Source organism: Oculina patagonica, chromosome 7, assembly GCF_052425735.1.
Source record: "Oculina patagonica isolate OP01 chromosome 7, crgOcupat, whole genome shotgun sequence".
Lineage (NCBI taxonomy): Eukaryota > Metazoa > Cnidaria > Anthozoa > Scleractinia > Oculinidae > Oculina > Oculina patagonica.
In genome coordinates, this window is record NC_135764.1 from 16,879,159 (window position 1) to 16,892,212 (window position 13,054).

At 39.7% G+C, this 13,054-nt stretch overlaps 2 protein-coding genes across 2 annotated transcripts in view; both read left to right on the top strand.

Moving 5' to 3' along the window:
* LOC144659490 (origin recognition complex subunit 2-like) overlaps positions 1-13,054 on the top strand; it is a 142,836-nt gene that overhangs the window by 35,949 nt on the left and 93,833 nt on the right. The window lies entirely within an intron of this gene.
* On the top strand, positions 118-9,119 carry LOC144660383 (uncharacterized). Its single transcript, XM_078520993.1, has 3 exons — positions 118-144; positions 3,600-7,453; positions 8,399-9,119. Exons 1-3 carry the CDS (start codon positions 118-120, stop codon positions 8,943-8,945), a joined length of 4,428 nt encoding a protein of 1,475 aa, XP_078377119.1. The 3' UTR covers positions 8,946-9,119.

Below are 13,054 nucleotides of genomic sequence, written 5' to 3' on the forward strand. Positions count from 1 at the left end.
CCAAGGGAGGACGCTTGGGGACAGGGTCGGTCGGTCGGTTGAGAGTGACGCTGAGTCATGGGCTTCAGTCTCGATGTGTGTCGGTTTGCGAAAAGGCTTGCTTGAAACACGGAAAAGATGAATAATCCCATCGGAAAACGAATGGTAAGTATTGAATGATTTACTTTCTTTTTGGCCTCTGAAGCAAACATGGATGATGTACTTGTGACGACAGTTTTCCGTAAAACAAAATAATAATCCGTCCAGACGTTAGCGGGGAGGGGGGTGGTCACACGTTAAGTGCGTTAATAAAAAATTCAAGACCCACAAAAGATGAATCGCTAGAGACAAAGTTTTTGTAAGAAAATTCTAAAAAAATTTGAGAGAGCCTGTTAAGAAAATCTCTTCAACTAGAGACGTCTTTTCAAGTTGTCTTTATATCTTCATATTGTTGTTCAACTTTTAGGATCTTTATAATTCGAGGTAAGGAATATGTCAAGCAGTGTTGGCGCGAACGTCAGGCAGTTTATTTATTGACAGGAAATGATTAATTTCAAACCCCACCCGTGATCAATACAAAATCGTAAATGCATATAAAACAAAACCAAATCAATGGGTGGCTGGGAGCGTGAGGGAAATATATATATAAAAAAGAAAATAAAAAACAGAACGAAGACATGCGTTGCGTAAGCTGAGACTGATCAGAGCTAGATACATATCTTACTACCAAACGGAAGTGCGTCAGTGAAACTGTCCATTATAATCAGTTTATCCGGCTTACTCATTTGCAAACCTTGCATACTCAATATCGGCAAAGATCCCAACCGTTTATACGCAGGCTACATGGGCAGAAAAAATATATATTTCAAACTTTTAACACTCACATTTTTTCCACCAAATGTAAAGAATCAGTAGGGAAAGTTCTCAAAAGAAAAACACGGTCACCCAACGTCCAAGATGGTAAAATCTATGCCAAGCTATTCAAGCGGCAGCTCGAGTAACTCTGCATGACGTGGCTTGACGCAGCATTCCTGAATTGACACCCAAACCACAACCTGAGGGCTTGTTTTCCTGCTCTTCCTTATTTGAAGTTCTTTTTTATCATTTTACGACACTGGTGCGTTTTCAGGTTTTTACACCGAGGATAAGCCAAGGCCAAGCTGTCCACACTCATCAATAAGATACAAAGAAACCACCAAGCAAACCTTTCCACAAGATTCGCGATCGACTAAGTACTTAAGTAGTGCTAAACAAATTTTCCGTGGTCTACACGCTTACAGACCACAGAAATGACGTCACAAATGTTCACGTCTCAAGTAGAAGTTTTATTGCAAAAATCTGAACATTTTATGTGGTCATTTCTATGGTCTAAAAGAATAAAGACCATGGAAAAATTGGTCGATTTGCTTGATACAATTACACCGAAAGTTTACCGGCGAATTAGTTGGAAAGTTAGTGCGAAATCGCGCACGTGTAACAGTTCGTAAGATCGCCGTTTTCTCACTTCAAGCCGACGGATGTGTAGAAAATTTCGCCCCAAATCCCCGCGCGTTGGGTTACAGGTTACGTCTTTTTCATGGTCTATACTCTCACCGACTATAGCTCACCACCAGTTAGCGCGCGAAAAATTTCAGTTATTGTATAAATATAAACACACATGGATGATCAACTCCGTTTAATAACGCCTTTCCATGTGTACCATGCAGTATATACCGATAAGCATATCGCAATACTCTTTTTATACTCGCATTTATACCTATTCGTATCTTTTTTGTACGTGGGGGTATTGGGGGTTGTTTTTTGGGGGGGGGGGGGAAAAAGCGGCAGCGAAGGATTTTTTTTTTTTTTTTTTTTTTTTTTTTTTTTTTTTTTTTTTTTTTTTTTTTTTTTTTTTTCTATTAACATATTGCGGTACATAGCAAGCACAGTACAAACACCATCCTTTCTCAAGATTTCTCAATACTAATCAGACAATGCAAACTTTCTTCTCAAATACTCAAACTTTTAATCCTTTTCGATAGATGGCTATAGTTATCAAACTTTTCTAAGAAAGCCCAAGGCTCAAGATTCAAACAATCCGCTTCTAAAAAATCGTCATAGAGCGCAACTTGATTACAACAGTCAACAGGTCAATGTTTCCTACTTCTTCCAAACCAGCGTGGTGGGAGAGTAGCGGGGGCGTGGGGAGGGAACCTGGTACTAAGAAACCTGGTGCTCACAACTTTCAACGCGGTCAATTTGTGCTTTAGTCAGTGGTGTTTTCAGAACAACCTTGAATCAATTAAAAAAATAGAGATCACCTGGCTTGTCCTTTTGTAAAACTATTCCGAATCTATTCGCGACTTCAAATATTTCCCACGCGATTCACGCGCAAAACCAATTTTATAAATGTACAAGAGCGACATGTATTAACCGCTGACAGTCATGGACTACTTACGGGAAGCACTCGCTCGAGCAGATAATGTGCTTTGCTACAGTGGTTTTCGTGTCATTACCGACCGATACTAGTTTCGGTGTTTCTTTTTCCAAGAGAAATTATCATGTGAAATTGTGGATGTAAATGCTTACAAAGTGATGAGACAGCTACATTTTTTGTGACAGTTCACCTGGTAGGTTTCTGTCGTTCTAACACTAACACCGACAAACTACCTCTGTGTGATTATGCCGGAATGAAAATGAATAACATACAACATATATTTTACGTTATTCTTAAACGAATGCTGTTTACGGCGCCGGCTATGCTTCTTTGGTCACTGAGCACATTTTATTTTGGTTTTGTATGTATTGTATATTTTCCTTATTTTAATTATTGCATTTTCTGTAAATAGTGTTAATATTGTTAAATTTTTGTAAATAGTGTGAAATAATACAATTCTGAAAATCTGAATCTGAGCTACGAGAGACTCGTTGTTGAGCTGGGCCATTTACTAGGTTGATATGATCTTTATTATTTACTACACATTTGATGATTTCGACATTGCTGATCCTAGCAGTATGCAGGACGCGTGTCACATATCAACCTAGTAAATGGCCCAGCTCAACAACGAGTCTCTCGTAGCTCAGTTGGTTAGAGCGCCCAACCGGTATCTGGGAGGCCATGGGTTCGATTCCCGTCGGGGACTCAGATTTTTTCTTTGTCCCACGCTCGTGTCATGTTGAACAATTTCTTCACTATTTATCACCGAGCTTGAAATCTACCATCTTTATTATTTACTACACATTTGATGATTTCGACATTGCTGATCCTAGCAGTATGCAGGACGCGTGTCACATATCAACCTAGTAAATGGCCCAGCTCAACAACGAGTCTCTCGTAGCTCAGTTGGTTAGAGCGCCCAACCGGTATCTGGGAGGCCATGGGTTCGATTCCCGTCGGGGACTCAGATTTTTTCTTTGTCCCACGCTCGTGTCATGTTGAATAATTTCTTGACTATTTAGATCATGATTACACCAGTAAAGTAAATATAACAAGAGGTAATATAGCTATTTGTCACATTAAAGAGAGGTGTGGTGTTAAAAATACACGTACGCCCCAATTTCCCCAAAACCCTTAAATTCAGTTTGAGAACTATCATTTCAAGTTAAAAGTAAAGCGTTTCCTTAAATCTGCTGTGTTTCAGTTGTCTCTGAAGCGTCTGGCCTTCACTACATTGACCACACCAGACAAAGAAACTGGTCTGAGCCATTTACAATCAGCCTGTATTGAAGGAGACGTCGAGACTGTCAACGCAATCTTAAATTGCAGTCCAGACAAACTTGACAGGGCCATAGCCGCAAGTATCAAGATTGGTCCCAACTCATCTTATTTTGCTGGCAAATCTATATTGACTGCCTTAAGACAGTTAAACTCTGAAAAGCATATGCAAACACTGGGGCTTGTTGAAAAAGCTACTAAACAGTTCCAATCTCAGTCCCTTCTACACTTGGCTGCAAAAGAGGGACATGTTGAGCACCTTCGTAGGTTACTTGATGCATATTTTGGTGAGCACGTCGATTCCGTGTCACCAGCCGAGTCAAACCAAAAAGAAACGCCGCTAATGTTGGCAGCCGAGTTTAATGAATCAAGCGTTGTAGATTTTCTTGTTGAAGCAGGCGCCTCTCTTGAGATGCAGGATGTTAATGGTTATACTCCATTTTTACATGCTGCGATGGGTGGAAAAACAGAAAATATACTACGTCTCATAGAGCTTGGAGCTAACACAAACGTTAACTTTGACGAATTCGAAACTTCAGCCATTAATCTGGCTGCTGAAAATGGTCACACGGAGGCTGTCAGTATGCTACTGGAGCACGGTGCTGATGTGAATGCAGTTGACTTTTGTCAGAGTACACCTCTCACGTTAGCAGCAAAGGGGGGCCACCTAGAAACCATTGATCTGTTGATAAAGAATGGTGCAAGTGTAAATCAGAGAGACGAAGAGGACTGCTTGCCACTACATTATGCTGCCGAAGGAGACTACACAGAAGTAGTAAAATATCTTCTACAGAAAGGTGGAAATTTATCAGCTAAGTCATGTGAAGGGAAAACAGTTCTTCACTTGACCGCTCTTTTGGAGTTGGTCAGTATTCTTGTTGAGCAAGGCGCTGACATTCATGCAAGAGACTGCTTCGGGACAACCCCGCTACACGTTGCAGCTGAAAAGGGACAATCTGACACAGTGAACTACCTTTTAAATCAGGGTGCTCATATTAACTCGTGTGATGAAAGAGGTTTGCCAGCCTTGTACTATGCTTTTGAGGGCGGTCACGCTGCTGCTGCTAAAGCGTTGATTGACAGAGGTTGTGATGTCAAGGTTATAAACAAGAAATGTTCTCATTTAGTAACAGCAGCCGCATCAAATGGCTCCATAGATGTTTTACGACTTCTTCTCGACATAGGTATATCTGTAGATACAGTCTGTATCTATAATAGATATAAAGCAACACCTTTGATGGTAGCAGCTGGGGCTGGACAATGTGATACAGTCGCTTTCCTCTTAGACCGAGGAGCTAACATCAATGGTTTTGACGCCACAAAAGCAGCAAGTGAAAGACAAAGTTGTGCTTTTTCAGAGGACAGTGAGGAAGAAGATGCAGTTAGATACATGATCACACCAAGGGAAAATTCAAGCATGACTCCCTTGCATTGTGCCTTAGCGACGGGGCAAGGTGAAGTAGCCAAACTTCTGATAAAGCGCGGGGCTGATACTTCAGACTCCGGCGATGGAACTAATTCTCTCGCACAACTTGCTGCCAATCATGGTCTGTCTCACATTTTTGGATTACATTTCAATAAGGAAAACTTTCATTTTTACAAGCTCGAAGACGGAGAACCTCCACTGACTTCAGCAGCTCGTCGTGGGGATCTTCATTCAGTCACGTTTCTTTTACAAAATGGTGCAAATGTAAACGCAAAAAATATGTCAGGAGACACTGCTCTTTCTTGTGTTCTTCGGTGCACATCGCGTCCTTGTGTAATGGAAATTGCCAAGCTCCTTATATCGCTTGGTGCTGATATTAATGCCACGAATGACAGATCAGAAACGCCCCTTCTGATAGCTTGTTCCATGAATTTTGATAAATTAGCTGAGCTTTTTCTTGAACTCGGTTGTGAAACAAAAATTAAAGACATCAATTCTTGTTCTCCCCTACATCATGCTGCCCGAAACAACAACGGTAAACTCACCAAGATGTTACTTCAGTACGGTGCTGATGCAAATGTTAAAGAACACTATATGGAGGAAACAGCTTTGCACAGGGCAGCTTGTTTCAACAGCATCCACGCAGCCATGGTGTTGGTGGAACATGGTGTTGATATGGAAGTCACAAATATGTTAGGCAAAACAGCTTTTGCTCTGGCAGTAGAGCATGGTTATTTTTACATGGCTCAATTGTTAGTACAACAGGGAAGCAATGTCCACGCCAAGAGCAAATTCGGAAAGACCCCACTTTTGCTTGCTGTGGAGCATGCAGACTTAAGAAATGAGTTCATTGACTTGGTGAAAATATTGCTGGATCATAACAGCTCTGTAAATGTCACTGACGAGGATGGCAGAACTCCTCTTCATTATATGTATGGTGCGACGAGAGAATTATGTGAACTTCTTTTAGAACATGGAATTAGTATTAATATTCCAGACAAAAACGGAAAGACGCCGTTGCACTTTGCAGGGTCAGTTGGTAACACAGCTTGCGTAGAGTGGCTCATTCAGTATGGTGCAGACGTGGGAGCCTTAGACAGGGAAAACAGTACCCCGCTACATGATGCAGCCAACATGGGCCACACACGTTCCGTTGAGGTTCTGATTGAACATGGTGCCGACGTTCATTTAGCTGACAACAAGGGCTGGCTGCCATTACATTTTGCTGGCGCAGGACGGTTTTTTGATACTGTCGAGGTTTTGGTTCAAAATAGAACTGATATAAACGCTGTCGACAACGAGGGAAGAACTGCCCTTCATCTTGCAGCAAGAAGCGGCTCTGTCGAGCTGGTTGAATTCCTTACTCTCCATGGGAGCGACATTAATGCAAGAGATTTCAGTGGCTGTTCAGTGCTGGAAGTTGCTTTGTGGAACTGCCAACCAAACATTCTGGAAGTGTATGTTAACAATGGAGGCGACATACGCGCTGTCGATGGTGTAACTGGGAGAACAACTCTCCATTTAGCTGCAGAAGGTAATTTTGTAGCTACTTTAGACGATCTCTTAAACCAAGGGTTGGATCTTGAGGCAAGGGATAACAATGGGGACACGCCACTCCACAGAGCAGCGGCAGGCGGAACTCCAGAGATGATAGAGCGACTTGTTGATAGAGGAGCAGACTTGTCTGCTATCAACAGCAGAGGACAGACGCCATTGTTAGCCAGCCTTGCTGCCCAGGACAACAGAAGAGATGGATTAAAAAGATCAATGATTTTATTAAAACGGGGAAGCAACGTCCAAGTCGCGGATAACGATGGCAACACAGCCCTTCATTTTTCTGTAAATGATTCCAGCCTAGTAAAACTAATAATTGAAAATGGCGGGGATTCGTTCAATGTCAATGCGGTCAATTTACATGGTTGTACTGCCCTCCATCGAGCTGCTTGCGCTAGATTCACAGCACTGAATTCGAATACCGTGATGATTCTGCTGAAAGCTGGGGCCAATATTAACTGTCGAGACAATGAAGGAAACACGCCCCTTCACCTAGCCATTGCCCGGCGTGAAAATGAGATTGCTCAACTGCTAATAAAAGTGGGAAGCGACCTGCATGCTACAAATGTACAGGGAAGAACATGCCTACACATGGCCCTGGATGGGCCACAAGTTAATATTGTTGATGGTAGCACTTTTCTCCGTCTCGTTATGATGTCAAAAAATGGCTTGGTAGTAAAATCTCTCTTGAAGCATGGAAGTGATCCTCACGCTGTAGATTATAATGGCAGAACTCCTCTCCATGTAGGCTGCCGTTCTAGAAACAAAGAAGCCGTCTCGGTTTTGATTGATCACATAAGGTAAAATCCATTTAAGGCATTTAAGGGGTCCAATCAGGCAAACTAGGTGTTTGTTAATTTTCCAGATCAACCATTGTCCTAAATTTCATTAATGGTGCAGGCCTTCTAAAGCCTGAAGGGTCCTGAAGGGGAAGGGGCGAGGGTATAAAATCCCATTTCCAGTCCAAATTTTTCCCAAAACCCATTTCCCAGCCGATTGTTTTCCCGATTTTCCAAATCCCAGTCCCAGTTCTGTTGTTTATTTGTTTGTGATTCCCAGTCCCAGCGACCCAACGCCATTTTTCCAGAGAAAATTTGTCCAAATCCCAGTTCCCATTGTACCACTTCAGGCCCCTCATATAGGGGCGTCACGATATAATGGCATGCCGTTGATTGTTACACGTTGTCTTTTGTATAAATATGTATTTTTGTGTTTTCCTTTGTATTGAATCAATTCAACATTTTATTGATTTTGTTTAAATTGCAGCAATTTTGACGTCCCATTTGAAGTTCCATTTGAAGTCCCATTTACGTCCTATCTGACGTCCCATTTACGTCCCATTAATCCCTTGTAAGTGTACATTAGGTTGGGTTGTTTATCGTTTTGGATGTTACTGCATGTGGTTAGTGCAAAATGTGTGATGTAAGTAAAGTTTACATATAGTTTTACGTTTAAGGTGTTTATTGTGATTAACTTGTTAAGAAAAATCTCAGCATTTCATGGTGAAGATTATTCATTTCATTGCAGGGATTACAACGCCCCTTTTGAAGCCCCATGTACGTCCTTTTTGGCATCGCATTTACGTCCCATCAACGCCTTGTAAGTAAACGTCTGCTTGTATGGTTACTGATTTTAGCGTCGATATTATGTACTTTGCATTGCATCAATTAAAAACCGAGAAAAAGTATAGGAATAACTTCAACATTTCATGGTAAGGATTTTGCATAATTACGTTTTCACTGCAGCAATTTTGAGGTTAGAGATGACACAGGTTCCACTCCGCTTCACACCTGCGCCCGTTTTGATCAGAAACCCACTGCTGCTGTCCTTCTCGAACACGGAGCAGATGTGGAGGCTAGAGACAATGAAGGAAACACTCCTCTCCATCTGGCTTCGGCCTTCAGCGATGTGGACATGGTTCGTCTGTTTCTTGAACATGGAGCGAGTGTGAAGACAAGATATTCTGGAGGTGGCACTGCTCTCCACACAGCCTCTGCACTTGGCAAGATAGAAATCGTGCGGCTCTTAATTGATGCAGGCAGTGATGTCAATGCGCTTGATTTTATTACAAGGACGCCACTTCACGAGTCAGCCGGCTCAGGTCACGTGGATGTGGTGCGCTTGTTGCTGGATAATGGGGCAGAGTTGAATGCAGTTGATATGGAAGGCTATACACCAGCTGCATGTGCAAAATTGTTTGGTCATCAGGAAGTTGCACGGTGTCTTGAAGAAAGACGTTGCCTAGATGTGTTACTTAAAAATATGCTTTTGAGATCTACGTACTCTATTTAGCAGTTATATGTCAAAAAAACGTAAATTACTTTGTGCTAGGTGGCAGCAATGTATGCGGATAACGCTTGCAAGTTATCCAGTGAATCTACAGTCCAATGGTGAACAAGTTAAATTCAAACATAACAGAAGCATTTTTGTTTCTTTGTTAATAACTTACTAGAAAATATTGCAATTTTGGGGTTAATCCAGGAAAAAAAGGATTATAGATTGACTTATTTTGATCAGAAAGCATAGTATGTTCGCTAACTTCAATTATGATTTACTTCATAAACTTTCACCTAATCTCGTACCCAGATGTCTACTTACCACGGTAGTCACCGGGGATTGAGAACATCTGGGTACGAGATTTCCCAACAACACCGCTCAAGTTTGAGAATTAACTACGTTGCCATTAACAATGCTATCGAAAAACGATCACCACAGTTGTATTAGATAAAAATGAAATTTTTTTATGACCAGTGTAATGTTGACATTGGAGTTGCCATAGCGACGATATGACGTCATTACGTTTTTTACCTTCGATCGTATTCCTCAGAACAGGGAAATTTGTTCGGAAATCGCTTAAAGGAGCTTGTACCACACATAGCTGCCTCGATGTTGGCAAAGTTTGAACAAATTCTGAGAGCATCTCGAAATATTTCGGGATGAAGTTTTGGGGGCTATAAATACAGTCAAAAACATACTAACGAGAAAATTGGGAAATATCTTAAGATAACGACGCGCTTTTAAATTTGGCAAACTCGAGGTTTTTCATCAATTGATATAGCTTGCAAGTTTCAAGCTCATTGAAAACATTTAAGGCAATAAAATTGGGCCTCCAATGTACTGATTTTTTCTCGCAGATTTCGTATTTACAAGCGAGTGTCCTCATTATTCACAGGTATTGTTTTTAGTTTCACATCCATGTGCACGACTTTAGCAAAAAATATATTTATGTATCTTGCTCCTTCTTAATTAATGAAAACATCATTACTTATTTGTAAAGTATTTGTGCTGCTTTGGCTGAGCTCTGTTTGCTGGGACAAAAACAGACATTCCCATTTGGGATATTTTGGCCACAGGTGTGGCCGTTTTATTTCAAAACAATCAGTTAAAGATGACATTAGAAAGACAAACAAGGAAATATCCCAGCAAAGGTGGGGGAAAACCCGCCACAGCCCGCACGAGGAACGAGTGAGAGGGCAACCCCACCCGAGGCCAAAGCAACACAATACAATTACTGTAAGACAGAAGACAAATACTGGTGCCACTATGGCTGGTAAGCTAACCAGAGAAGCACAACATGGTAGCACTTCAGGTGCCTTGCCAGAATAGAACTGTGGAGTCAACTAACTGCTGCACTGCCCTTGCTAGTGCAGCTGACAAAGAACACTAAATTTTTACGTCTAATTGTATCCAAACAGGATAGCAAAATAGTAATAGTCTATAGTAAACAGGCGTGCCTGCTGCCCGTCAGGAAAAAACCTCCTTTTATATTACGGAGGAAAACCTGAACCCTCCCGAATGCAGAGCCAGGCACTTTACAACCTTGAGGGAGAAAGGTGATTATAACTGCCTTTTGAAGTTAAACTCTAAAGTTAATTATGAATTATGTGAAGAAAATAAACCTGGTTGTCTATTAAGTAATTTCACCATAAAGTTTACAAAGTTGATTGGGCACTCTACCCAGTTGCTCAAATTGGGTGAGTAAGAACGTTTACACATGACGTTTTTCACATTGCTATAAAAGACACAAACAGTCAAATGATTTTTTTTTAACACTTACATTTAACCTTCGATCTTGGTGCATGATTAAGTAAAAATAACATTAATATGTGCTTATAGGCCATATGTGCTCCTGCCATAGTAATTAAACATTTTGACCATGGTCCTAACAAGACAGCCACAAAAGTTAAAATTAAAACAGCAACAATTTGCAACTATAATAAAAGGAGATCAGTAAAGACTGTCGCCCTTGCAAAACAGCCTCGTGTCTCAAAAAACAGGTGCACATATCATAGGATCATTAGTTTACAGAGATGAAGGGGGACTGCCGCCCTTGCAAGTCAGCCCTGTTCACCGATAAACTTTAACAAAAGCATATACTTAATATAATTCCCCCTGTTCCAGGGTCACGTTTGCAAGTTAAATATAGTAATTGTAATGGTCCCACCACTTTTGGCCCTTGCTCAAAAATGATGTCCATCATCTAAAGGAGCCATTTTTCTAACTAACAACCATACATCAAATCAGTATACAAAATACGGTGCCGATAATAAGTAAATGTAAATTAGAGTTAAAAATTATAAAATTAAAGCCCGCTCAAAATAATAAGAGAATAAAAAAAAAACAGAATCAGTAAAACCCTTAAAGAGAATTAAAAAAAAAAAAATAAATTTCGTACCTCAAAAAAGCAAGACAACACATGGAAGCAACTTCCCTGTACCGCAAAAGGAGGCTGATATTCGACTGGGAGAAGCGTAAGTTATAAGACATACCTCCGAGCGCTGCAAAAAAGTAAAAATGTTTTGTAAAATGAAAGCTAAAGTAAAACAAAAAGCCCTGTGAAAAATAATAAAGAAAAAAAGTAGAAAAAAAAAAAACAACTTCCAATCTCTCCAATAGTTAACTTCATTAGTGTGAGTCAACCAGCTGTAATAGAGAGAGACTAAAGGAAAGAATAGAGTTCCCACCGTAATATTTTTTTTTTTTTTTTAGGGGAGGAAAAAAATATGAATAAAATAAAGTTCTCAGTTTAAAAGAGTAAAAGTAGCTTATTTAGAGGCCAATAAAAGTGTATTAAAATAGATAGATAAGTAATAAAATAATAATAGAGGCTGGAAATGTAAAAAGGAAATTAATTAATTTGAAACTCCCAAGGTGTACCCGTATGCTTCGTGGCAAACAAAGTATTTTTGCGGCAAACAGCCAGCCAGAAGCCAAGGGGCAGAAATATAGCCAAATAATGAAAGAGCCACAGATTAAATAATACTAGCCAAAAAATTATTGACAGGAAAGCTACCACATTCCTGTAAGCCTAAAAGTACTAAGGAAAGGCGGGTAAAAGATATGTGCAATAAAACATACTGAAACCACAAGACCTTGATAATAGACTTAAAAAATGAACACCTAGTGGTAAAAGGGGGGAACCCAAGATAACGCGGACCCAACGCCCCTAAATAAAGAAAAAAAAATAAAAAAAAAAAAAAAAAAAAAAAGAAGGGTAAAAAAAAAAAAAGAGGAGGAAATAGTAAAAGAGAAAAAAGCTGAGGAGAGGAGGAAGAGAGTAGAAAAGAGGAGAAGAAAGAGGAGCGAAAAAAAAAAAAAAAAAAAGAGGAAAAGCCCAAAAACAGGCCGGAACGAAAAAAAAAAAAAAAAAGAAAAAAAATAAAAAAAAAAAGAGGAAGACAAAAAAATAGAAAGCGGGAAAAACGGAAAAAAATAAAAAAAAAAAAAAAAAAAAAAAAAAAAAAAAAAAAAAAAAAAAAAATAGAGGAATAAGCCTCAAAGTGAGAAACAGAAAAGAAAAAAGCCAAAAGAAGGCCGGAACGAAAAAAAAAAAAAAAAAAAAAAGAAAAAAAAAAATAAATTATAAAGTAAAAAAAAAAAAAAAGAGGAACTAAGCCTCAAAGGAAAAAATACAGTGATAACAGAGGAAAGCCAAAATAGTTGGCAGTAGGAGGAAAAAAATGTTGCCAGAATATTCAATAAAACCCTCACACTTTAAAAAAAACAAAATAGGCCCAGCGAGAAGAAATGTGGAGCAAGGCAAAGGCGAAAAATGCCGGGAAAGAAAAAAATAGATAAGGAAAAGTACAGCAGGTAGGAGAAGAACAAAAAAAGTGGGGAAGAAAAGAAAAATGAAAATAGAAAAGAAAAAATAACAAGGAAAGATGAAAAAAAAAAAAAGAAAAGGTATAAGCAAATGAACGAGAGGAGAGTGAAAAAAAAAAGTAAAAAATAGGAAGGAGGTGTGGGGGTAGAAAAAGGGAAAAGGCCGCCAGAAAAAAATGATAGAAAGTAATGCGCCCGCACACAAAAAGGTTAAAGAATAGAACCACGTATTGTAAGAATTTACATATAAGTCGACGTTTAAAAAAAGAAGGCGTGTTGATGATGAACGCGTGCAA